Source organism: Formica exsecta, unplaced genomic scaffold (genome assembly GCF_003651465.1).
Source record: "Formica exsecta isolate Colony F162 unplaced genomic scaffold, ASM365146v1 scaffold122, whole genome shotgun sequence".
In the NCBI taxonomy this organism is placed as follows: Eukaryota; Metazoa; Arthropoda; class Insecta; order Hymenoptera; family Formicidae; genus Formica; species Formica exsecta.
In genome coordinates this window covers 2,161,566-2,189,294 of record NW_021848556.1, presented here as the reverse complement: position 1 = coordinate 2,189,294, position 27,729 = coordinate 2,161,566, and the positions used below count along the sequence as shown (strand labels likewise).

At 31.6% G+C, this 27,729-nt stretch overlaps 2 protein-coding genes across 2 annotated transcripts in view; both read left to right on the top strand.

The window, feature by feature from the left end:
- The first annotated feature begins 856 nt into the window (after positions 1-856).
- On the top strand, positions 857-10,500 carry LOC115245256 (elongation of very long chain fatty acids protein AAEL008004-like). Its single transcript, XM_029823491.1, has 4 exons — positions 857-1,117; positions 8,246-8,497; positions 8,579-8,822; positions 9,043-10,500. Exons 2-4 carry the CDS (start codon positions 8,246-8,248, stop codon positions 9,525-9,527), a joined length of 981 nt encoding a protein of 326 aa, XP_029679351.1. The 5' UTR covers positions 857-1,117; the 3' UTR covers positions 9,528-10,500.
- An 8,271-nt stretch (positions 10,501-18,771) lies between these two features.
- The window catches only part of LOC115245473 (elongation of very long chain fatty acids protein AAEL008004-like), a 49,471-nt gene continuing 40,513 nt past the window's right edge, over positions 18,772-27,729 (top strand). The window contains exon 1 of the mRNA XM_029823821.1: positions 18,772-19,861. The gene's annotated coding sequence lies outside the window, so the exon portion shown is untranslated. The remainder of the gene's footprint in view (positions 19,862-27,729) is intronic.

Sequence of the window (27,729 nt, the reverse complement as noted above, 5' to 3'; positions counted from 1 at the left end):
AATTTACATAATACATAATTTTATATTACCAATAGGTAATTACTAGTAGGTGGATAAATAGGTAGGTGAGTCGGTAGATAGGAACAATGTCCTGTCACCAATGCTATTCTATATTGTCACTAGATTTATGAATTTAACATACAAAAGGAAAAAGTAAGCCGAAAAAAAAATTCTTGACATTTGGTACTTGATCAAATTAATAACCGGTTACAAATGAAACAAGTAACATATTTTTTATACAGAGCCGGTTAGAGTCCAATCGATATAGAGTGGGCGACGTGTGTGTCGATATATCCTCGAAAGAAAATATCTTTCGAGGATATATAAAAACGTTACAAGGAATATAATATGAAATTAGCATATACATATACGTATAAGTGTCCTTCAATAATGCATGTATATATTGCATATTTATATATTTTATACATTTATACATTGTATTTATCATCTAAATATTGTGATCCATGTACCCGATTGATTATTTATATTTTTCAATTAAATCTTTTCAGAAATTTTTGACACGATACAGAATTTTTCATGCCAATTTTACATTTGTCAAATAAATTCGTGAAAATGACAAGTATCTTTGCGCGGACACTTTGTATCCATATCATTGCTATGATTGTACTCAGTTGTGTGGTAAAAAAACTCGGACAAATGTTCACTGTGTATGAGAATCGCGACCGATTAATGCACAGTGGTCAAACCGCATCGTCACTCATGATCGCGGAGTGTCTTATATTCTCTTCTTCTTTCCCAGGGGGTTGATTGTAAAAGCGTGGATTCGCGCGCGGAAGCGGCGGATGGGGAAGGTGCGTAACCTACGACACGCTCACGAAGTTACACAGGTATAAGAGACGATATAAGGCCCCTGCGATGACGGTGCGGGCTCAGTTTGTCGATAGGTGTCTCGCGACGGAGATATTCACCCACTCTTGTTGGTTCCCATACCACGATTTATTTGCTTTTTTCGGTGTATTGCTCGCGATTATCGCTCGTGATCACGACTCGTTTGTGAATTCGACGCCGCGTCCGCGGTGAAACTTGTATATAGACGCATCTTCTTCCGCACTGGCGGGATTTCATAACGATAGAAGCACGCGAAGAGTAGCGAACAGTGAGTATTACACGTGTTTCGCGCATATCGCTGTTATTTATACGCGGAGCCGTTACTAGTCAGTACGCAATATACGCTCCAGCGTAGGGCACAAAATTTTAATAGTCGCCAATTATTTTTGAAGTGTTCAAAAACATGTGAAAATTGACAGCTTGGTCTGCGATGACCTTACCCAACTCAATGCCGCCCGCTTGTAGTACCTCGTTTAACCGGATAGAATTTAGCAATCCTTTCAATCGAGAAAGAAGTGGTCAACAACCTCGATTACAAGGATATTATAGAAATATTCGTAAAGGCTAAGACCAGAAAACATAATTTTTAAATTACTTTTATCTTATGTTTTTACAAAACATAATTAAGAAAAAAAACATATTATTAAGAAAAAAAGTATAAAATATATTAACCCTCGACAATATTAAAACAAATACAAAAATAAAAAAAATATATAAAAATTTAAAAATATAAAAAAGCAAAAAAAACGTTTTAAAATATTTTTTATTTGACTTTGCAGCTTTGCGCTGAAGCGTCTGAGCTAATTCCAGCGTAATAGCGCTTAGGACAGTTGTAATGGCACTGTTTATATGACATTATCGTCAAGTATTTACTCGATTATTACCTACGAGTAAGCATATTCAATGATAAACTTACAATTAGTACACGCGAGAACAATAATGCTATTTCCGCTGCGCTTACATTCACATAAATATTTTACACAAAAAGACATGTAATTTACAGATATTTTTTTTCATTTTTCACATTCTAAAAAATTTTTCCCAATCAAATTATTCTGTTTAAGCAATATAACAGACGTTTCCTAAATATTATAGAGAAATTTAATCCGATTAAAATTCTCCCGATCGTGTACTGCATCCTTCGCGTGCATTCTCATAATTATCGCTATAAATATCCATATATTTATTTACGAATAATATTTACGTGGACTTGCTTGAGAAAATATTAATACAATATGAAAAAAAAATATATTAACAAACAAGTACACATACATTGCGTTATGTGGGAAGTTGCCTATTGAATCATTATCTATTATACTCGAAATGTGCACAGAACAGACAAAGAATGAATTGTATTGCGAAATATATTATTAATATATGTTGAATCGAGTGATAGTTATCCAAGAGTCAGCATTGTGTCAGAGATAATCGACTCTAATGTGTTTCATTTATCTATGTATACAATGCAAATATGAATAAAGCATATATGAACAACAAATAAAGCAAATTATATAAAGTAATGACTAAATTTGTAAAAAAAATGAATCGGATATCACTTGCAAATTTTTAAAGATCTAAAATTAATATTTATGTTCGAGTTTCTCATAAAAAAAAAAACAGTTTATATAAAAATAAACTATTTAATTATAAATATTTTATGCAGATTTAAAGATATCTTTCAATCAGATTAAATGCTAAAACTCTTTCTTATTCATTTATTATCTAAATATTTATAAGTGTTTAATCTAATAAATATTAATAATTGACTTCTTTTTTTATCGCATTGAATATATGACTTAACACTTTATTTTTTCGAGTATCTGTCAACGATTATATTTCAATAATCTCATATGCCACAGATACAATAAATTCTTCGTCAAATTGTGGATGGAGATTTCACTATTCCATTAGTAGTCATATTATCTTAGAATTGTTACATATTAATTGTAATATTATTAATATTATTCAATGTTTACTATTTTACATAATCATCAAAGAAAAAAACACACATGCATATGTATAATTATTATAGTAAATAAAACATTAATTTATAAGACAATTAATTAATTGTTAATTAACTGTTTTAATTTGCCGATCGATAATTGCAGATTAATTGTTAAATCATTTTTTTTATTGCAGAAAAGTCAGCACTCTCCGTGAAATCCTGATACTTCAAATTTTCTCAGGAAAACATGATATTTGTTTTTATTTTTGTTTGATTTAATAATATTATTCTATTTAATAATTATTATTAATCTCAATAGATTACTTAATAAATCTGTAAAAAAATTCTTGTAATCATAATTTTATATCTCTAGATATTGAAATAGATATGTTTTTAATTAAATAAAATCCATCTTGACAGAAATCGTGAACGTACATAAGTGTGTGTGACGGAAAAAAATGCTGTTGCTTCAATTAAAGTCTACGTCACGGGTTGCCACAGACATACATAGTTCATTCAATAATACTTTTATTAGACCAAATATCTGGATTATTAAAACAACTATCCAGATATTTGGTCTAATAAAAATATCATTGAATGAACTATGTATGTCTGTGGCAGCCCGTGACGTAGACTTTAATTGAAGCAACAGCATTTATTTTCCGTGTAGGTAGTAGTCTATTATTAAACATTGAAAAATATTCATTTAATAATACCATTATAGCACCATATATACGATATAATGATCTGGAAAAGATTATACTTTGCAGCGGAACAGAACTATCGATCGTCCTTCATAAACTTTCCGATCATTTTTTTTTTTTTTTCTTCAACACATACCGCGCTTAAGAAAATGTTTTTCTTCATTCCCAGAATGGTCGCGAGCGAATTCCTTTGGTTGGACATAAAAAGACGTAACGAAAAAGGGGTTAAGATAAGAGACGTGCTTCACACGTAGACACATGTAACGTAACATTATTGGAAACGCATATCTTAATGGAGCAAAAAGTCGCGGTACACTTTCGTTATAAGATAAATGCAACAGGATGCACCTGACTCGCCAAACAAGTGGCACTTAAAGATCGCGACGATTCAAATTGCATCACGAGGCAAGCGCGAGACATTACTGTTTACATTGTAAATCCGTTTTCCCATATTATTTTCTTGCGTATTTGTTGAAGTACGCGTGACAATTATCATTCGAGAAAACGCACAAAGAAGCAATTTGAATTTTATGAGATCAGAGTCCGCACGTGCGATCGCGTGAAGGCAAACTGTAAACTCTTCGGATATGAATACAGAAGAAAATCTTGACAGAGGCATGTGCACGTATAAAAAGAATGCAGCTATATCGAAGACAATATTGCGGAAATTCCGCAGCCGTGATTATCGCATTTTCAACTTGATTTATGATCGTGCCTCGAAGCAAATGTGTTTGCAAATTCTATTACGCGTCCTGCCGTCAAGAGATAGAGATTATTCGACAAACGGTTTCAGAAAATTGCTCAGAAAATTAGCCGTAACGTTTAAACCGTCGATCACGAGAAATCTTTTCGAGGCGTTTTGCAAATCAAAATATTTGCTCGAGCTTATTTGAGTTAAGCACGTTAGCAACGGTAGCATTCCTTACTATTTCTTTAATGATTTAGCGATCACTTATACAATGTAAGAAAAACCTATAATCAAGAAAATTCGTTAGCATTACAGAAGAAAATATTAAAAAAAAAAACGAGATATTGCACAAGTTGCAAGAATGTCACTCTATATCGCGAGACGTGATTATACAAACTTATATAGTATCTAATTGCTTCGACACACGTGATTGTACGTGGTTTGTACATCTCAATAATACAATTTTATTAAGTAGAAAAAGAGAGAGAGAAAAATAATATAGGCAATATGTACATGTAGATGTATGTAGCTAACATTTTGTTAAGAAAGAATCGTTTTCGACCACGGAGATATATCCACTCGAATACGCCGGAGACCCTGGCTATAAATAAGCTTTTTTTTCGTCGCCCAATGATGCAAATTAAACTTTGACGCCTATGATTAGATATTGCGCATCTTTAAAAACATTCGTTTGGCATTAACCGCAACAGTCGCTGCAGGTGTAAGCGGTCGTTACGCGGCGGAGCGGAGGAGCACACACAAATAGAATTACAAGATGTATCGTGCGACTATGAATCCAGGACGCATGCGAGGGACCGCATTTTTTCGCGGCGAGAACGAGTTTTTTAGCCGCATACAGTCTTTGGTGAAGCGGCTTCACTTTTCCTTTCCGCAGCGAATGCACGGATTGCAAAATCCCGCGAGTAACTCGCGACGCCGGTCGCCGCACATGTTTGACGTTTATCGCGGATAATGAGTTCCGTTTTCGTGACAGTCGAATCGCGAAGTCTCAAGGAAAAATGCGGAGAAGGACGCTCGGTTTTTTTTTACCTCCTAAAAAATTCAGTGTTTTTGAATCCGGGAGAGAAGGATAATGAATTAATGAAGCGATTAAGAACGGACGGTATGCCAACCTGTTTTAAAACACCTTGCATTGACAAGGGGAACTGGACCAACAGGTTCTGTGACGAATGCACTCGCGAATGCCTATTTGTATGTATCGTTAAATTAGTAGGTCATGAAAAAAATCGACTTTTAATGCACCAATACGTACGACTGCCGTTGTGTGTTTGACAACTTCTGCACCCTATTTCTCACAAGATACTGTTACAAAAGTAAAATCATAAAAGTATAACATGAGCTATCTTTCACAATACACAGTAAGTTTCTAACGTTATAATTATAATACATTGTTTGAAAAAAGGTTTCTTATTCTTAGCGTTATTATATTATCCACAATTGAAAAAATGTCTTCTTATTAAATCTGTCAAATTTCTTGTTATAAAGCAATGTCGAAAAAAATTATCATTTATTGCCAATTTCCAAGGTAGCAAGTTTTTGGAACTAAATTTCCAATTAAAAATTCGATTTAATTCATATAAAATTAATTAAAGAAAATAATTTTTCTTTATATCATTTTTTACTTTCAACAGCTAATTGCTTAAAATTTATTGACATCCCGGAATTCTCTTGTCGAAGAGAGATCTATTACAACTTGTTTAAAAAACCTATAATTAGTAGAAGAATACTATTAAATCGTAAATTAGATGCTTGTCACAATGTTGCGTGCTATTATGTAAAAGTATAAGTTAGCTTTTTTATTGTAGAAATAAAAATCAAATTGATACACATATTTTTAACGCGTCAAAAGCATTGCTACAAAACAATATAATGAGATAAAATCACTTATAATCGCAGATTAATTTTCGCAAAATACTCTATAATGGTGAAAAGATAGAATTATATACGATGAGAGAATATTTCGTAATTTGTAATACTATGGTACAAAATACTAGTCATCGAAATGTTATAAAGTAAAGTCAGATGTATGAAGTGCACTTTGTAACAGCTTTTCTAATTGCATATTCTAATTGCGTACAACATAATGTAATTTCGACACAAATCTCATATTCTTTTAAATGTATTTCTTTCGACGCAATATTCGTTTAAAATTTTTTCTACGTACAAACGTAATAAGCTTTTAATCATGAAATATTTTAACCGTGGAAATAAAAAAGAATCACGTTTTCTGTATATCAAATTACGAGTTGAAGAAAATTTTGGATTCGTGAAATTAAAAGAATTATGTTTCGCGAAACCTTTTTTTGTGATGATTTACAAAAAGTACACACATGAAATACAATATTGCCTTCGACATTACTATATTTCCAAAACTGAACAAAAATATTCATACTCCCCAAATAAAGACTGAGGCGCGAAGGCGCGCTTATTTTTGCGTTTGTGTATTGTAAAACAACGTAATACAAATATCGTCGGTAAATTTCCAACAAGTTTTAATTAGTGAAAGGACAGAGTCCTAATCTTTCATCACCGGAGAGCCACGATCCGTAAATCCTTAATCGTTCGCGTCACCTGCACCATAGATCAAAATCAAGTCGCGCGTCTCGCGATCTAATGAGGTCGAGGTCGAGAGTTCGTCGAGGTGCAGAAACCGTTCCGTTTACTTTCGTTGCGTACTTCGCGGTTTATCCAGGTAAAAAAAATAACTTAAAAATAAAAGTCACGTGTAACACGCACGCGACATGATGATGTATATTAGATAATATATTTTGAATTGCTGTTTTTTCTGTGGCTAATATATTATAATGGATTTTACAGTGCATATAAAATCAATTTTTTACGTCTATTGATATTGTCGATTATTAATTAATTTATCTTAGAACAAAATGTCAAGTTCAAATAAAGCCTAATCATCTATATAAAAAGATTTTATTTGATACTTATTTTTTATATTATATTATATTATTAAAATCTTGAATCAAAAGCAAGACCAATTTGAGAGCGTTGCAAATATAATCTCTCATATATGTAATTTGAACAACTCTTATTATATATAAATTAAAGTTTAGATGTGCACTTGTCGCTTTTATTCGAATCCTTGTATTAATTACTGAACTACAGTCGATGTAGATTGATCAAGATAAAGCAGTCTTCTTTAGAGTTTTTTTGTTTCTTTGTGTTCACAATCTCACAGTATCATCAGTAAACATTGAATCCGATAAGCTCATCAATGTCGTTCAATTACGCAATAAAAAAAAATCATGATGTCGGCTCTTAGTTCCTAGTTTTGCAATAATTATCTTATGCATGTGTTTAAAACATACACTTAAGCCGTGTTGCTCAAGCAATAAATATTTAATATATAAGTCATTAGCCATGAACGATATATCAATAATACTGGACGATCTTATCAAAAATCTCATATAATAATATTCATAGCGTTAGATTACACTAGTTTACAAGGTTTTGTGCCAAAGCATTTGAACACTGTTTTTAGGATAATTTTCAACGCTGAGCACGAATCTATCATCAAAAAATTTCTATCTATCCGGTTTTCGAGATATAAGAAAAATCATTTTTATGATATATAGCAAATTTTTTATTGAATTTAAGAAACAAATTAGAAGTGTTGAGCATTAAATTTTTGTTACACGCCTGCACGATATTTTCGTGAACAAATGGTAATACAATACAATGAAATTGTAAGGCAAACTGCAGTGCTGCTAACTTGCTATATTTAATTAATTTGATCCGATGGAATTTTTCTGACGGCAGATTCGAACTCAGCGCCCCAAAATATGTTAAAAAAAGTTGGTTCCATTTCTGGCATTAAAAAAAGTGTGAAATTTGTAAACTAGTGTTATTAAACTATATCAATATTTTTTTCTTTTACTTTCTACATTTCTTTGTCTACTTCCCGCAAAAACGATATCAGTTTTATGACTAGATTGAATTGCCATATAGCTATATAATCTAATCAAATGATAAAAATGACGATTCGAATAACATAGCAATGACAAAGTACTATTTTACTTTTAGATGGCGCAGTTGATACGATTGATATACGATGGCTATCGAGACTTGATGGACAACAAGAGCGATCCCAGGGTTAACAATTGGGCTATGATGAGCAGCCCGTTTCCCACGCTAGCGATTTGCTTATTCTACGCCTATTTCGTTAAGGTCCTCGGACCAAAACTGATGGAGAATCGAAAACCTTTCGATCTCAGAAGAGTGATGATATGGTACAATCTCTTCCAAGTAATATTTTCGTCGTGGTTATTCTACGAAGTAAGTTACTTGTATACACATTATCGGACATGAAAGAAATTTGTCGAGATAATCTGTGTCCTTTATTTTGTCTTCTCACAGGCCTGGGCTGCCGGCTGGGGTGGACATTACTCTTTCAAGTGTCAGCCGGTCGATTACTCGTACAATCCAATCGCATTGCGGATGGCGCGAGGTTGCTGGTGGTACTACATCTCTAAGTTCATCGAATTCACAGACACGATCTTCTTTGTATTGAGAAAGAAGAATGATCACATTAGCACCCTTCATGTCATTCATCACGGCTGCATGCCTATGTCCGTTTGGTTCGGAGTTAAGTTCACCCCTGGTAAGCGCTCGATATCTTTTACGTGTATTATTTTATTTGCAAAACGCGATTGCCCATTTTGAAACTCAAATTTGTGTAGGAAATTTTATTATTATCTATACAAGAAAAGTTAGTCTATTTTCTTAAAGCGTTCTGATTTATTTTGACATTAGGAAAAATATTAATCTTTGTCTGTAAAATAAATCTTTTATAATCCAATATCTATCAATGTTTTTTTTAGGTGGTCACAGCAGTTTCTTCGGTTTCCTGAATACTTTTGTACACATCGTAATGTACTCGTATTATCTTCTGGCGGCGCTCGGCCCGCAAATACAACCGTATCTATGGTGGAAGAAATATCTGACGGCCCTGCAGATGATCCAGTTTATTCTCGTGATGATTCACGCATTCCAGCTGCTCTTCGTCGAGTGCAACTACCCGAAGGCCTTCGTTTGGTGGATCGGTATGCATGCCGTGATGTTTTATTTCCTTTTCCGCGGTTTCTACAAGGAAGCGTACAAGAGGAAGAATTCGAAAAACGCGTCTGGCAAGCGAAAGGTTCTCAGAGACGATAAGGAGCAAGATACGCAAAGTTTCCAGAACGATATCAAGGAGAACGAAAATGGCGTAATATATGCAAACCAATATAAAATGGCTACCGGATACATCTCAGACAGCGGCCTTAGGAACCGCGTGTTCATCGACAATCGAGGCTTTGACGAATGACGATAAGCCGATCCTCAAAGAGACTTCAATTGGACATCGAATGTACATTTAGCTGCAAATCATCATATATAAAACGCTCTGCTATGTTGCATACAGTCGTTATCCTCTGGCGGCGTGATCGAATATAAAAAAAGTCGAGATTCAAAGATCAGATTCAAAAAATATCCAAAGAAATGAAAAAGTGGAAAGAAAAGCGCGTTGAACATCTTCCTGCAATTTCTGACAGTCTGAATTTAGTATCGTTCTCTCTGAATTTCGAGGCGAAGTCTTTTATATATGTATAGAAAATTCTTTTGTACTTTTTGTGTTATATAAGTGTATATGGATGAATGACTGTGTTTATATGTGTTCGTTAATGTATTGCGAGAGGCGGAAACAGACTGGATAAATTGCTAATAAGATTGCCAAGATTAACAAAATATTGTTTTTCTCAGTTGGATAGTGAATCAAAGCGCACACACATCGATTCTTCTATAAATTATTTTTTATTTCTTCGGTTATACGATCATATTTATTTTCTGACATTTCAAAAAAATTTCAGTCTGTATCAGATCTGTGATGAATTTTAATTGCAATTTTAATAAAAAATTCTTTGACAAAGAGCTTCCACTAATGAATTATTTTATATTTTTATTTTTAACTAATAAAAGACAAATTATTTTTATTTGTACTACTATATTAATTACAAAATATATTTTGTCTTTCAGAAAATTTAGAAAAATTACATTAGTAACTAAGTAAATATATATAAAATAAGCACATCTCATCACATATATGCTGCATATTTCCCCAATAATGTTATGAAAAAAATTGAAATGGCTTTTATACTAAATTTCTTTTGTAAGATAAAGATTAATCAAGCAATTTGCTCACATCTTTCAAAATTAATGTAATAATATATCAATATACTTTACCGCGTGTTTTCTATTAAATTACAAACTCAAACAGAAAACTCAATAAAGAAAAATTTTTTTGTATATGCCAAAGTATTAGGCAAAATTATGTTTGCTCTTTGACATAAGTCATCGTTTCCAAAAGATTTGAAAGCTAAATCTTATGTAACATAAAACCTCGATTTGCAAAAAACAGAAGTTTTGTTAATTAATTATAAATTATTAATAAGTAATATTAATAATTAATTATAAATAAGAAAAAGAGAGAAAGAGAGAGTACATATTTATAATAAATATATTTATTAATACTTTAAAGCAATTAAACTGGACGATTTGTTATCAAAAATGTTTTATTATTTTTATCTACACAAATCCTATTATAATATTTTTTTATAATATTTTCAAAATTAAATATTTAATACAATAAATCAAAAGCCAAGAATCAAAATTAATTGTAATATATGTGAAAAATAGCGCGTGCCTTACATGCATCTTGTACGTTTAATGCAAGAAGTATTCAGCTAACATTTTACTCAGAAGTCAAATACTACTGTTGATATTTCTGTACAGATTCCTTTTCAACCACCTGTAGGTTGAGTCGATACGATTGAGAGATATTACAGAACTAAAGATTAAAAGAAACATAGTCGGTAACATTATTTTAACTTTAATATTTATGCGGAAACTATTTCATAAAGACAGAAATAGCAGATTTCTTTAATCAATAATCAAAGATATGTTTTAGAGTGCAAAGGAGCAACTATTTTTAATAAGTAGATTTTAAATTCTGATACTACCTATATAGTATAATATTTAATTTTTACTGTATTTATTACTTGAAATTTAAAAAAAAATCTAGTTGTAATTTAAATAAATTGCGTAAAAAAATTTTATAATACAAAGTTAATTAATTTAATTAAATATAATAAACCCAATTCTAATTCCCCAATTAACCCAAATCAGTAATAATTATTACCCCTTTAATGTGTAAAGAAAATCCTTAATATAAATAGTAAATTAATAAATTAAATAAGAATATAACTTGATTCAATAATAATTATTCAATAATAATTATTACTCTTGATAAATAACGCAACGTAATAGCAACAATGTAATACATATGTAATAAATTAGACAAAAATTTGTTAGAATTATTGTAATTTATTATAAATAAATGTAAAAGAAATTGTGTGTATGTATTATATCAGTCAATTCGATATGATCTTTTAGTCGTGCAAAAAAGATTCAAAGAAGATTTTACATATAGAAGTCCAATTTAGGATGGTAAATGGTAAAAGTGATAAAGTGGTAAAAGATATCAAATTGAAATAGTAAAAAATATTAGATTCTGAAACATCATTGTAGACGAGCGGAAATTTATCCTACACTAAAATTTGTTTAGCCCAAACGAACTAATCGCGCGCGCCTCTCTTGAGAATAGAAGAAAGAGCCAGTGCTAATTTTCAATGGTGAAAGTACACAAACGTGAAAGTCTGCCGAGACGCGATGTAAAATAGTCATCGAATAGTACTGACAATGAGCTTGCACATAACCGGTCGCGTTTCGCACGCATAAATAACTCATATGCATCCATAATATATATATGCGAGATGCATCTCAATCTGTAAATCGACTTTTTTCCGTGTTTCAACGACGACGTACAATAAATCAATGCTATGTGCGTGGCTCGAAAAAAGCGCGCGGTTTCATTATGCGATTACTAGTGAAAGTATATCGTTAAATCATCCTACTATGATTATGTAATATTATATGAATAGCATTACGTTGGAATATAAGTTGAATTTCAAATTGAACGGAATTGGAAACTTATCAAATATCAATCTTCCAAACGATTAAATTTTTTTACTTCAACGTTTTCATCTACTGACTGACTGGAATGTATAAAATAAATGCTTATAAATTTAAAAATTAAATTTATATCATTTATTAATTTCTACGTACGTATTGTATAACAAGTTGTATTCTAATAATATTATGTAATATGTATTGTAATAATTCTATTATTTCCAAAATTCTCAAAAAAAATTTGTTTTTTTCAAATAGATTCCACTATTAAAACAGCAGAAAACATATGATCATATTTCTAACTTGAAAAAATTAGTTTTAATAAAGAAAAAATATTTTTAGCTTTTTCTTTCTAATAAAAAATATTTTTAGCACATTTCCACGATATTAAAATAACAAAACAAATAAACAGTTGAAAATTTTGCATATTTTTAGTAATGCCTACTAATATCCCTCTCTAAAAAAAGGCATGTTATTGACATTCGTATATTTTGATAGTTCGTAGAGCTTGACAATTCAATGTCTTATACAGGGTGTCTGATAATAATCGTCCCACCCGTAATCTGCAGGTAGAGCGGGTTAAACCGGGCAGGAAAATCCTTTACTATTTTGCAATTTTTGTAATAATTATTTAGAAATTAATTAAAAAAGATCGACCAATTCGCGCGAGTGTAAGCGCGCAGCAAGAAGAGACAACCCAAAAATAGGCGTACGACAAAGTTTTGGAAGAAGTGCTCTACAAATAACAACAGTTACGTACGAGCGGTACATAACGATGGATTCTCGCGTCCTAGCAACCACATGTCAATGCTGCCCATATCAAGCCGTCCTTTCTCACCGCGCGGTAATACTCGCGCAAATTGGTCGATCTTTTTTAATTAATTCCTCATTAATTATTGCAAAGGTTGCAAAACGGTAGAGGACTTTCCTACTCGGTCAAAAATGTTTCAGACAAAAGTTAAATTATGTTTATATTATATTATAATATAATATTATAAATATAAATATTATATGTTGTCAATATAAACATTACTGCATATAATTTTTATACAATTGTAAAATTCAAAACTTATATATTATGGTCTCTATTAATTACAAAATTAACATAAGCAACTGTTCTTATCAATATTATGATTCACATTTGTTACATATTTGTTATGAGTCAAATTCTAGACAATTTTAGTATTTTTTGTACAAAATTAAATTAACATTCTCATTTTAAGAGCATGTATCACACATATGAAGTTTGAATCAGTACATTCCCGCCAAAACTAAGTTTTATTAATCTCTCTCTAAAAAATGTTATTAAATATGTATATATATATATACATATATATCTTTTTAAAATATTATTTCTTATTGAAGAAAAATAAGAAAGATGAATAATAAGAAAGATATACAGAGAAAATATATAAATCTTTTTAGGTAAACTTGTTATATAAATTCTTTTCCGAGGAAGAACAGATATTTTATATATTTTGGTAAAATCAATCGACTGACATACATCGTATGAAAATTATATGCTACAGATAATATAAGATCTTAATCTGATTAAAAACATATTCGTCCTCATCTCCTATCAATCCGTACGATATATCACCAAATGTGTTCGACGGTTACAAAATCTTGCCGCATTCTTAAATACATAAAAAAGCATGAAATCTTATCATTTTTTGTTAAATTCTTTTTATAGAAATGATTAAAAACTGAGAAATGTTTAAGTTACTTATTTTTGTATGTTTTAGAAATTGGTACTATACAATATTTACAAATAATTTTTTATTTTCTCCAAATCTATTTTTCACGAATCTACTTTTCACACATAAATTTTTTCACTCAAGTGTTGATAACAATAATTATGATGCGATGACATATCTATAAAAGAGAACGACTATTTATTTTCAAATTAAATATGCTTAAGAGAGAGAGAGAGAGAGAGAGAGAGAGAGAGAGAGAGAGAGAGATAGACAGACAGACAGACAAACAGACAGAGAAAGAGAGATATCAATGATCTTTTTTCTTATTTATGACAGTTGCTATGACAAAACTGAAAAATTAAAAGTGATTTATACATATAATTACGCTAATGTTATTTACTGCCGTAATAAGTATTTTAATATATACAATGAGTACAGATTTACAACAAAATTTTACTTTTTAATTCGTAATATTGCATTGTAATTTTGTTTAATAATCCATAAGAAAAAAACTTTTTAAAAATTATGAACGCAAAAGGATTTAGCAATTCATGTTCGTTTCATGTAAAAAACATATAAATAAATATTCAAGATTTCTTGAGATCCGCATAGTTGTATATTTTTCAAACATTTGTTCAATAAACGACATTTGCAAGCGCTATGTTAATGTTAACAATAATGTAAATGATATACAAAGATAACGTATGATCTTAAAATAAGAGATATTCTCTCTTAAACTTACAATTAGAGATCTCTTTGAAAATAACTGTGTTTGTAAAATTCGCGCGCTCTTTTAATTCGATATGCGAATATTAATATTCCGAAGTCTTGAAAACAGTGTTTCTCGTCATAACATATATTGATAATTCACAATTTTATAAAAGTTTTATATAAAAAAACTTCAAACAAGGTCAGCACTATTTTATACAGTTTATTTCTATGTAACATTTTATTTCTATATATTTGTAAAAATTGCTAAACATTACTTTTTTGCGTTTTATAATATATAATTTATAAGAAATTTTTTCACGGGGGTATTGTCGTAATAATGTTGTAACAAGACAAAATATAGATATGCATTTAATTTTCAGATAATCTCCTAACTTTTTGCACCTCTTCTATATCGTGCTTCTCTCAATATTGTTTCCAATTTGTACTTGATTATTTGCACATTAATAACAATGCGTGTAAAAACCGAGAAAAGGCTCGGAGATTGTGTCCTCTGCGGAAAATTAACACGTTGGATGGATTAGGCAGCGAATAGAAAAATGTTTAAAAAAAGATTAGTGTTGTTACGTGAAGAGCGAATGCATCAAGCAATGTCATGTTCAACCGAGAGGTATAAAGTGCATGCATACGTTACATTGCGCTGACGTGATTGCGCATTCGCTATTTTCTGAAATTGTGATTGAAGATTGAACCAGGATTCAAAAATAGATTCGAATAATGGCGTGATCCAACTGTTCCACAGTTATGTAATTTAAAACACGGACAAAACGTATATTTCAAGCCAATGATCAAACTATTTGTGACCCTAATTTGAAAATTATAATTATCAATATCTGTAAATAATCGATGCAATATATGTTTCGCATTAAATAATGTAAAATCGCAAGTGTCAAAATAAAAATATAATAAAAGTTATGTCAAAATATATTTTTACTCATTTAAAAATTTACGAGAAGTAACATTTGCCAAAATATGATAATCCTTTCGAGGAATTGTATACTTCTTGTTCAATATAAAAAATTTAACATAAAAAAGTCATATAATATAAATAAATATTCAACATTATTAATTAATTTAATTAATAATTTCTATCCTTCTCTACTGTTATACGATAGATATAAATAGCGTGTGTCTGACTACCAAAAAATTCCAAACATTAGACTCTGAAACACTTCAACAGGTCCTCGAAAAAGTGCAAAAAATGATAAATTTTTCATATGAGTTTTCATTCGAATAGTACAAGCGCGATTCTAAGAAACGCACTCGTGTCTAGCATGTGTCAAGATCATTGATCATTTAGGCATCTCATTATTAGTCATGTAAATACTATTATACGAATATTATAAAATTTTATGCAAGCGAAAAATTAAATTCGAGATTTGTACTGAAATATAGTGTCCTTATAGTGTAATTACGCGAAAAACGAGCATTATTTATATATCGCAGATTTAATTTCGATTTATATATATAATTTTCTTTTGTATACTACATGTCCACGATCTTATTTATTTTTTAGAGTTTTTCTTTAAGCTCTTTTATAGAGAGATTAATATTGAAGAAAAAATATATGTATATTCGTCTATGGTATACTCTTGCTGTTTGCGCTGCTGTTTCTTGGAATCGTTGAAAAATTGATCACGATATCGTCGAAAATATTGACAGTACAAGGTGCGCCTATCATCTGCGTTGTGACGTTCGCGATTCAACTTCTCCAGACTCGGAATTAAAATTCAACGAAACTTATACGTATGTCATTTACATTAATTTTTGTAATAGGCAAGATCTCGGCAAACATCGCTACGTACTGTCAAATTTATCAGCGTTTAACACGACTGCGAGACCAATCAGTTACAAAAAGAATGCGCATCAAGTTTGCAAGGTGCTCCGAAATATCTTAAAATAAAAGTGCGAGAAACGATAAAGAAAGAAGTGGTGTAATCAGCACGTAACCACGTCGCATCCTTGTGTATTTATACACGGTTCAATTTTAAATGCACGTAACATAGGTATTGTACCACAAATCAGATTTCAGAGAGATCAAACTGACCGCTGAGTTGCGGAAAATAAAATAAGAAACACCAGAAGTATATATGCCAGATATTCGCCGGATGTTAGGAAATGCTGGGTCGAAAGAGTGGAAGAAGATCGATTTCGTGGAGATAATTCACAACCAGCCCGCGATCATAAGGGATCGCGGCAAAAGATCGCTTTCGCCGACCGCTATAACCCATATACAGCATCGGTATACATCGCAACTTGCGTAACAATCTCGCATAAGAAGACTGTTATGTAGGAACCAGCGGTGCCGCTCTTTTCGAAATAGCCGGAATCGCGCGCTCATTCAGGTCCACTTACTCACTTTCTTCTCTCGATCTCGTGGCGAACTTGACGCGACGAACTTGCATGATAATCGCCGGTAGAGGAAACGGCATAGCGACATAGAAAGAGCTTAATGCGAGACTCGCACGATTCGACTCGACCATCTCCACATTGCCAATTAATTTTAATTAATTAAAAATATTAATTTTATTTAATTACACAAGAAAAAATGAGTTGTTCTTACGCATCAGAAATATTTCGAAAATTTTTTAACAGAGTAATTTTGAGATCTAATTTCTATACTTAAGCACATTACAAAATACAAATATAATATAAAGTGATTTGCATTAGAACTCGAATCCATTAATTTTTAGATTCTTGGGACATAAAAAACTCTTGCGATCTTGAAATATTATATAATCTCATTTTAGCTAGTCCAACTTTCGACAACTAGGCACATATAATGATATTCGGCAAATCATAATATATTGATACGATAAAAAAAGAACGAATATATATCTGCGAAACATATGTAACACGCGTAACACTTTGAGATAATAATTGAACAAACGAGAGAAAGAGAGAGAAATATGATTAAGCACAGATTAGATATTAAAATTAGTCTGTTCAAAAATTTTCGAAAGATTCCTGATGCGTAGAAATACATGAAGAACACAAGTTTTCTCTTGCATAATTAAATAAAATTCACGTTTTTAATTAATTAGAATTAATTGCCTTGTTTGGTCCATAAACATATTATAACATGTCCTGTAATTACTTATTTATTTTTCATAATGTAACTTCCGCAAGGGTTTTTTTTTTATAATTACAATATGTGTAATAACAAATTGCAATGTAATGTAACATAGAACGAACAGGGATTTCTATTATTATCCGAAATATTCTTCATGCGAGAGACATACAAAACATGTTCATAAACATATACATACAGATTAATATTCAATGCTTTTTCCTTTTTTTTTTTTTCACTAAATTACATAAATTGTAAAAAAAATAGAGACGACACTGAGTAAATAAATGAATATATCAAAACTGCCCGGGAAAAATGATAATCAAATCAGATCAAATCAGATCAAATCAGATCAAATTAGATCAAATTGGGTATAAAAATAGATCTGATCATTTGATCTAATTTGATCTGATTTGATCTGATTTAATCTGATCTGATCATTTTTTCCCGGGTGATATATTACCTGCATGTTTTATGTTAACCGAATAAAAACATGGAATATATATATTTAAAAACTTTTACATTCTTTTGAAGAATCTAAAACTATGTAATATATAGTTATACATATAACTGGATAAAATCATAAAACAAATATATAAATATTACAATTTGTCATATTTACAATTATATATTAATGCAATGTTCTAGATCTAGATTATAGCTAATACTTTCTTTCTCTGGGGAATGATTTTTCTTCAAAAGAACGATAATTTCAAGCATGAAACGATTGTAACAAAAGTAATTCCAAGGCTTAATAAATAAATAAATGGAAAAAACACATATGTAAAAATTTAATTAATCGTTAAATATAGAAAAGAGCGGCAAAAGAGATACACGTTCGATCTCCTAAATTAGGCAAATTTTATACTTTACGTTTTACACGCGTTCATCAATGAACGAAATTTACAAAGATTGAACCGCGCACCGCAGGATGGCGCCTCATTTATGACATGCCTCGCGCCTCGCCAGCCTAGCCGGCCTCGTTCCTGTCGCGCCCTCCCATCGTCGTGACTTCCTTTATTTCTGTTTAAAGATTACCCAGTGATTACATCGCGGTTAAATAGAAGATGACAATCCCCTCCCGAACGAACATCACGTAATCTCGCGAGAGCGAGAGAGAGGAAGAGAAAGAGATAAGAAGAATTGCGACACAAGGCCACGAGAAGACGAGCCGGTGCGGAAGTGTGCGTTGACAGGTGGCGGGAGACGAAAGAAGGAGGAGGACGAGGACGGAGGATGTAGACGGGATTTCGCGCGATATAGACATCGCGGATCGTGGGGCGAGTAGAGCGACGGAGACGGCGGTGGTAGTTGTGCGCGTGAAACACACGGTCGAGCTTTAAGGAGGGAGAAGGCAAATCGACTACGTTCGCCCGGTGGGCGAGCGAGCAGCAGCACAGACGAGAAACTCGTCGGCGGCAGCGGAGCGTCGGTGTTAAAAGGCGTGGGGACCGTCCATCGCTCGAGCGTGACCGCGTGTTCGAGTTTAGTTAGCAACGGCAGCAGTTTCTCGAGTTTCTCCCAGTTTTTCTTCTCCATCTTTTTTTATCACGCTTCGCCTCCCTCTTTCGTACATCTCCACCGCCGGGCGACGAAGAAGAGGAGGAAGAAGACGCTGCCGCCGCCGCCGCCGCCGCCGCCGTTGCTCAACAGTGACAAGAAAACTTGCGATCAAGGCGGGACGAGCTTACTCGAGCTTACCGAGCCACGACGGTGCGAAGTGACGATATACACGCCTCTCGCGTTATTCGCTCGATCGTAGCGTACTTCATCACGCGAGACGCAACCGCGCGGGAAGGAAGGAAGGAAACCGATCATCGACCGCCGAAGGGAAGTAACGACGATCACGGAAGAACAAGAAGAGCTACCGAGGTTGTTGCCTCCGCGCTTGCCGTTCTCGAGCGCGAAAGGTGGTGCGTCGCGTGCCGCGCGTTTATGTGCGCGGTCAGGTGACAGGAGGAGGGACGACGATAATCGTGTGGTATTGCTGTTGTCGTTGTTGCTGCTGGGAGATTACATAGTCGCCGACGATCTGCTGCCGGCTGTCTGGTGCTCGAAAACGAAGGGTCGAACGGAAGTGGGCAGGGACGTGGGAGAACGTCGCGAGAGGGTGAGGAAGAGGACAACGAAAAATAACAGGTGGGTGTAACCCGTGTGACAATACCCGCGTATACGGTGTGTGCAGCGTCCGCGAGATACACGGCGAGAGTCGCGTGATCTTGGTTGCACGCGCGCGTGTACCGGCATCCTATGCGGCAAATTTGAGGTTAAGTGACGCACTCGCGATCGATCCGCCCCGTGGAGAGAAACCACGAATCAAGAAATGATACCAGGAACGCCCGAAACGGGGAAATCCGCTTTTTCGATCGTTTCGCGATAAGCCATTCGATCCGTCGGAATTCGAGGAACGTGACCTCGTTTTCGCGGCGAGCCGCCGCGAATCCACATTGTCCTGGACAACGCGCTCGTCGCCGAACACCGGCGTTCTCCACAGGTCAACGATAAACAACATTGATCTATTCCACACAACACGCACACGCACCGTCCATCTTCTCCCATCCTAATCAAAAAGTTGCCATTCCTTTCCAATCGATTTCTAATCATTTAACCGAATTTTTAAATGATTTATTTATGCGTTATCCGCGTGTATTGTCTCGTTATCCATAAAGGTAAAAATTATGAATGATCGTGAGAAGATTCCTTAATACATTTGCACGTACAGTGAGATTCAAATAAAATCATCGAGAATTATGTATTTCTTTATATATATAAAAAATTGTTTTATTCGAATTAATTCTCATAGTTTTATATTTCAACATATAAGAAAATGTTGGAATGTTGTATTTAAAAATTCATATTATTACAATCATATTAATATGTTAATATTGACCTTTTATAAAGAATATATTTTTTATTTTATTTTTTATTCCCTATTTATATAATTTACCTCTTTTGAATAATTTAAAAAATATTAGTGATAATCATCATTACATTACGCAAAGCGGACCCGCAGAGTTAATGTTTGTCTCAAGGCCAAGAGATGCATACTTTTTCTAAACTTTTCTGAGTAACTGTGGTTATTACGACATAAAGAAGCAAACGAAGCAATTATTCACATAGAAAATGTGTATTAATGTGTATAAATTCCCATTTATTTACTTCATTATGCAATCATTCTTTCGTTTGCCTTTGCAATCGACGTAATGATTTAATCAATATATGATATAAAGCTATATATATATTAGCTAATATATTTTTTATTGTTTTTCCCCGAAAAATAATAATTAGAAATTCGTCGGTTTAATTAATGTGATTGCGGCCAATATATAAATATATAAATAAATNNTATATATATATATTAGCTGAAAATATTACCATTATACTTATTTAATTTTCTCATTTACGAAAAATAAATCTCTTCTTAATGAAAGATAATTCGCCCGAGTAAGAATTTAACATACTCTTTCTAAACTACATTTTTCAAATCACATCTTGGATATATTGACTTTATGTTTTAATATCCAGCATCAAAAACATTAGTCACTAAATAAATGATGACCAAACAGAATTTGACTCCAAGAATAACATTCTATTTTGAAACGGCTGATAATTGACACTTTACGAATGTAATAATGTCGCATCACATTGTACCATTGTAACTCCATGCGAAAGTTAGCGAAACACACGTGCAAAAAAACATTAACCAAAGAGAAAGAGAGAGCCTGTATTTTATACAGAACATATATAAATTCAATGCTTCGAATTTTGCAATGCTTTTCTATGAAATTTTTTTACAACGTTCTCCATTCTGAAATATGTATCTCTATGTAGAGATCGCTATCTACCTGCAAATTTAGGAGCATTTAATGCTTCGAGAAAGAGTCTTTACGGTTAACAATAAGTGTAAAAAAATTGACGATTACCTTTTTTATTAGAATCTATATATTTCGCCCTAAAAAAATATCGCGGGATATAAAATATTTAAATCAATCTTAATGGAACATTAATCCCCGGATGATTGTTTCAATTTCAGCATCGCGACTTATGATATTCTTTCGGGAAGCTGTGTAAAATCTGATATCACTTTATTATCTTAGAATCTGTTCAAACTGTATCGATATCTTTTGAGACTGGATTCTGATAAATAATAATTGCCAATTTTCATATAAAACGTGTCAACATTAATCAATGTACCTTATATTTTCGCATCTCTAATTCCTCCATTTAATCACTTAAAAACTAATTAAATCATGATAACGCTGTAATTATATGCAAATATACAGCACAGTCCGTTCTGTCTAAAATCAATTTGTTTATTTGTAATATTGGCGCACTATTATTTGTAATATTGATGCAAAATTTTGCGGGTATTTGTCTTGCATTGCGAAAGATTAGATGATATCTCTCGCGCAGAATTGTTTCCGTTAGTAAATAAATAAATAAACAGTATATGTGCACAATTTCCATACAGTTTATTGAAAACGCGACCGTGTTTGCTTCTGCTTTCGGATCCCACGCAGTGCATATCTGTTTGTTCGTTATTCGATATTTATGCAAATTCGTTCGAATGGAAATGCCACGGATCTCACACGCATTCTCTTGGTCGGGTTAATCGAAATGATCACGAGCGTTGCTCGGAAAAACACAAAGCCATGTAAATATAGAATGTACACGATCTTTGATCGCGTGCTGATGCTAGGCGAATGATAAATGTCTCGTTCCTCGATTACATTCGATCCAGCTGTATTCTTATAAAATACAAAGTTTAATCCTTCCCGTTTGGACAATGAAATTTTTAGATTTTACAATTAGCCGACGAAATTCTAAAAATATCTAAAAAAATTATCGATATATACGTTAAGAATTGATTGTCGTTTGTGTGTAAGTATATATTTATGTAATTATTAGCACTGTATAAATTTTTTACCAATATTATCTGAAATTGAGCAATGAGAAAGATCTTTTCGAAGAATTTGCTTACGAAAGAATTAAGAGAAAGTGTGTCTGCAGTTGACCAGTTGCGTACGTAAGTTTCTAACAATTCGTATGACATTTTTGAGAACTAATTAAGATAGTTAATTAAAAATTAATCTGGGCCATGAATAGAATTTTGCTTTAAATAAAATTAATGAATTAACATGGAAAAAAATTCTCTCTCTCTTTCTTTCTTTCTCTCTGTCTCTCTCTCTCTCTCTCTCTCTCTCTTAGGTTTTAATAAATTCTGTTATATATATATACTAAGTAATCATAGTAATATGTTTTGCATTAATGATATATAATACATTATTAATTGATTTATTATTTATTAATATATAACTTGTTGCCAATTGCAGAGTTGATAGTGATTATTAAAATGTATGTTGAATATTTATCAGCCTAATCCACGATTTCTAATATAATATTGATAATAAAAAAACATTATAATATTAAAATTGATTTGATACGAAATATCGCATTATGTAAATTAATATCGAAATTTTAATCAAATGTTACGTTCAATTTGATTTAGCGACGCGTAATTTGGTGATGACTCATGAATGACTCATGAATTAGATATATATTATTCACAACGGCAAATTTGATAAAAAAATTGAATTGATAATATTTCACCGATAACATATTACGAATCATAAACAATCAATCTTATTTAATCATTCTGCAAAGTTTTAATTTTGTTAAGCCAATATGTATCTTTTTGCGACACGTATCTTTTGAGATCGATCTTTTTCTTTGCAGAAGTTTAATCGATTGTTACAGATTTTTATGACTTTTACAACATTAAAAAAACAAATTTCGTTTTAAAATGGTGATTACTTGAAATTAATTACAGAATAAAATTCTGTTTTTTTTTTCTAAATTTAATCAACAGAATACTGTTTAGTTCTGCATATAATTAGAACGCTTTTGACATCTCTAAGAATAAATTTAAATTACAAATTGATCAAAGTATATGCCAAATTAATCAAACCTGACCTATTCTAGAATTACTGTGTATATAAAACGGGCCAGCCTGGCCGTAGAAAAAATTACGCATGCGATGTACAAATGTATCGTTTTGTACATAAATGACATAATAGCTTGCTTGCACAACACGATCTATTAAAATATTGAATAGTCTTATACGATAAAATCGTTTCTTTACCTATGTTTAAAGTATACTATGAAATACATCCAACAATAATCCACAAGTTTATGTTAGCGACTGATTAGCGACTGTAATCTGATAAAGATGCTATGTTATGCTGAATTTTATATAGATATACAAATAGATAAATAGATAAATAGACAAAATAAATATTGAAAGAAACAAATATTACTATTAAAATTCGATGTTATTTTTACGAACGTTTTGACATAATATTTAGCATATTGGAATAAATAAATATAATAATTTATATGCACAATTATTTATAAAATGTCAAGACACGTTACTTATTAATCAGATACGTGTGATGGAATTAAAAAAAAAATCCTGATGGATTATAATAATAATCTATATATATCTAATATATTAATCCATAATATATATAATCTTGCAGAAATTTCGATCTTTCTTGCATAAAAGCATTGCTTTCATAAATATTTATCGTAGATACAGTTTGTGTGTGTGTTAATATCAAACTGAAAGTGTAAAAATGTGCACAAGGAATATTATTTAGAAAATATCTCGTTAAGAGATTAAGACCACAGATTTAAAATATTTATATTCTACAAATGCTAATAATATCCGTATGTACACATATAAAAATAATATACAATAGTATACTATGTTTTGCAACGAGATATTAAGTTAACAGAAAAGCAAGCATAATTTTTAAGGCATTATTATGGCATGTTTGGATTGTCTCTTTTCTTTTTCTTTTTCTTTTTCTTTTAATTATTATTATTATTATTATTATTATTATTACACATATAGATCAATCGATCAAAAAACATTGTGTGTGCGCCTCAACTCTACGAGATAATATTCAGATTTTCTATATAAAAATTCAGCAGCAATTTTTCTTTTATATATCTTTATCTGTTGCAAAATGTTAAAATTTTCAATATTAACGAATTTTATTATTTCTGGTTACGATACAAGACGCGCTACTCGAAATTCGTTATCGCGCGACTAACAATGGCTCGTTCTACTTATCAGCAGCGATATAAAGGTGGTTAGTTTGACGTTTCACGAGCATGTATTTAAGCGTTATACTTCTAATAAATCAATTTTGCATACAAATCGCAAAAGCTCTACCAATGCAATATAGATTTTGTTGTTGCTGTTCTTAATTTTTACGCTTACATATCTTATATAAGAACGATCCATAAAACATTAACTTTTTATGGAATATTAGCTAAGCGGAAAGTTTTATCACGTTTTTAAAACAATTATCTTAACATTTAAATATTACGTATGTGCATAATAATTTTAATGCGTTTTACTTCACAAATCCGTAAATAATGTATAATTTCCAATTTTATTCCTTGCTAGTTCTATATAATATAACAATCAAAACAAATGTATTGCAATAATAATACCTGGAAAAAATTAAATTGTACCTTTTTTGATTGATGATTTAGTTTCTTCCATGTATATTATTGTAATCCTATCTGCTTTGTCATCTTGTCTTTTTCTGTATATTACATCAGAATATTATTGCAGAACATTTGTTAAAAAACATGTACAATAAAGCGCATAGCACACAGGATCCGGTCGACTAGATATCTATAATCACACATTCTCTCTCTCTTTCTTTCTTTCTCTCTGTTATGCAATATCTTTATTAAAAATGCAGGTCTGTTTATTTTCCAAACTTCACGTATTTAATGTCGATAAATATTAAAAAATGGCACGTATTTGTAATAAGCAAACTTTCTATCAAACATAACGTTTTTATGAAATTCACGATCTTCGATTGTAATTGTTGCAAACGAACGGAATTTTTGAAATTATCGCATTGTCGTGAGCGATAACAAATTCATTGTTATAATTATTTAAAAAGTGTACGAGAAACTTATAATTAGCATAATGCACACGTAGCCTTGTTTTTAATTGCTGCACGAATTTAAACATGATGCCTGCGATAAAAAAGAAAACGTTAAAACAGTAATTATCTTTCTTATTATTATTTAATCCTTATTGTATGTCGTTAGTATAGTTGGCTATAAATAAACTGTAATGGCAAGCGAATACAACTTTATACTTACATACATCGTGAACTACGTAAGTACAATAATAAAATTACATTCATTTTTGAAATCCATAAAGCACAAACGTCGACTTCTCAGCTAAATTCGCGCTATAATCGTAAAGATATATTCGATAATTTTTCCGCTTTCTTGTTTTCATTGTATTTCTCAATTCACGAGATACTATTTGTGATGTACATATGTATGAGAAACCCCTCTCTCTCTCTCTCTCTCTCTCTCTCTCTCTCTAAGGAATATTATTTAGAAAATATCTCGTTAAGAGATTAAGACCACAGATTTAAAATATTTATATTCTACAAATGCTAATAATATCCGTATGTACACATATAAAAATAATATACAATAGTATACTATGTTTTGCAACGAGATATTAAGTTAACAGAAAAGCAAGCATAATTTTTAAGGCATTATTATGGCATGTTTGGATTGTCTCTTTTCTTTTTCTTTTTCTTTTTCTTTTAATTATTATTATTATTATTATTATTATTATTACACATATAGATCAATCGATCAAAAAACATTGTGTGTGCGCCTCAACTCTACGAGATAATATTCAGATTTTCTATATAAAAATTCAGCAGCAATTTTTCTTTTATATATCTTTATCTGTTGCAAAATGTTAAAATTTTCAATATTAACGAATTTTATTATTTCTGGTTACGATACAAGACGCGCTACTCGAAATTCGTTATCGCGCGACTAACAATGGCTCGTTCTACTTATCAGCAGCGATATAAAGGTGGTTAGTTTGACGTTTCACGAGCATGTATTTAAGCGTTATACTTCTAATAAATCAATTTTGCATACAAATCGCAAAAGCTCTACCAATGCAATATAGATTTTGTTGTTGCTGTTCTTAATTTTTACGCTTACATATCTTATATAAGAACGATCCATAAAACATTAACTTTTTATGGAATATTAGCTAAGCGGAAAGTTTTATCACGTTTTTAAAACAATTATCTTAACATTTAAATATTACGTATGTGCATAATAATTTTAATGCGTTTTACTTCACAAATCCGTAAATAATGTATAATTTCCAATTTTATTCCTTGCTAGTTCTATATAATATAACAATCAAAACAAATGTATTGCAATAATAATACCTGGAAAAAATTAAATTGTACCTTTTTTGATTGATGATTTAGTTTCTTCCATGTATATTATTGTAATCCTATCTGCTTTGTCATCTTGTCTTTTTCTGTATATTACATCAGAATATTATTGCAGAACATTTGTTAAAAAACATGTACAATAAAGCGCATAGCACACAGGATCCGGTCGACTAGATATCTATAATCACACATAGCGCTTACATCCTCCCATTTAACTATATATTACGCTACTGTCTGGTGCAATTGATTCTGACGCGTTCGTAATCGTATGTTTAGTAACTTTCTCGCGGCACACTTCGGCGCGGTGCCAAAGTTGGTCTCTCTCGTGTCACTCTCGTATCTATCCCCTTTTTCTCCTCTTACTTTTTTTTTTTTTGTTTCGAAGACCTGCCGTCGAACGTCTTATAAGTTAGCGGAACAAAATGAGCAGAATCAATTCTAATTAATATTTTTATTTGTTGCTCATTTGTTGCTAAAAAGTTGCCAAAGAAAAAAATTTGTTGCTCTGTAAGTTTAAAAAAAAAATGATGTTCCGCTAAAGGAAGATTAAGTTAGCGGAACAATATTATATATAGCAATAAAATTGTACATAACAATAATATAAGAACTTGTTGCTAATTTGTTGCTCTCGAAATATACAAGTTTAAAATTTGTTTCTTAAAAAATAAGTAAAAATAATCGCAGAAACGCACA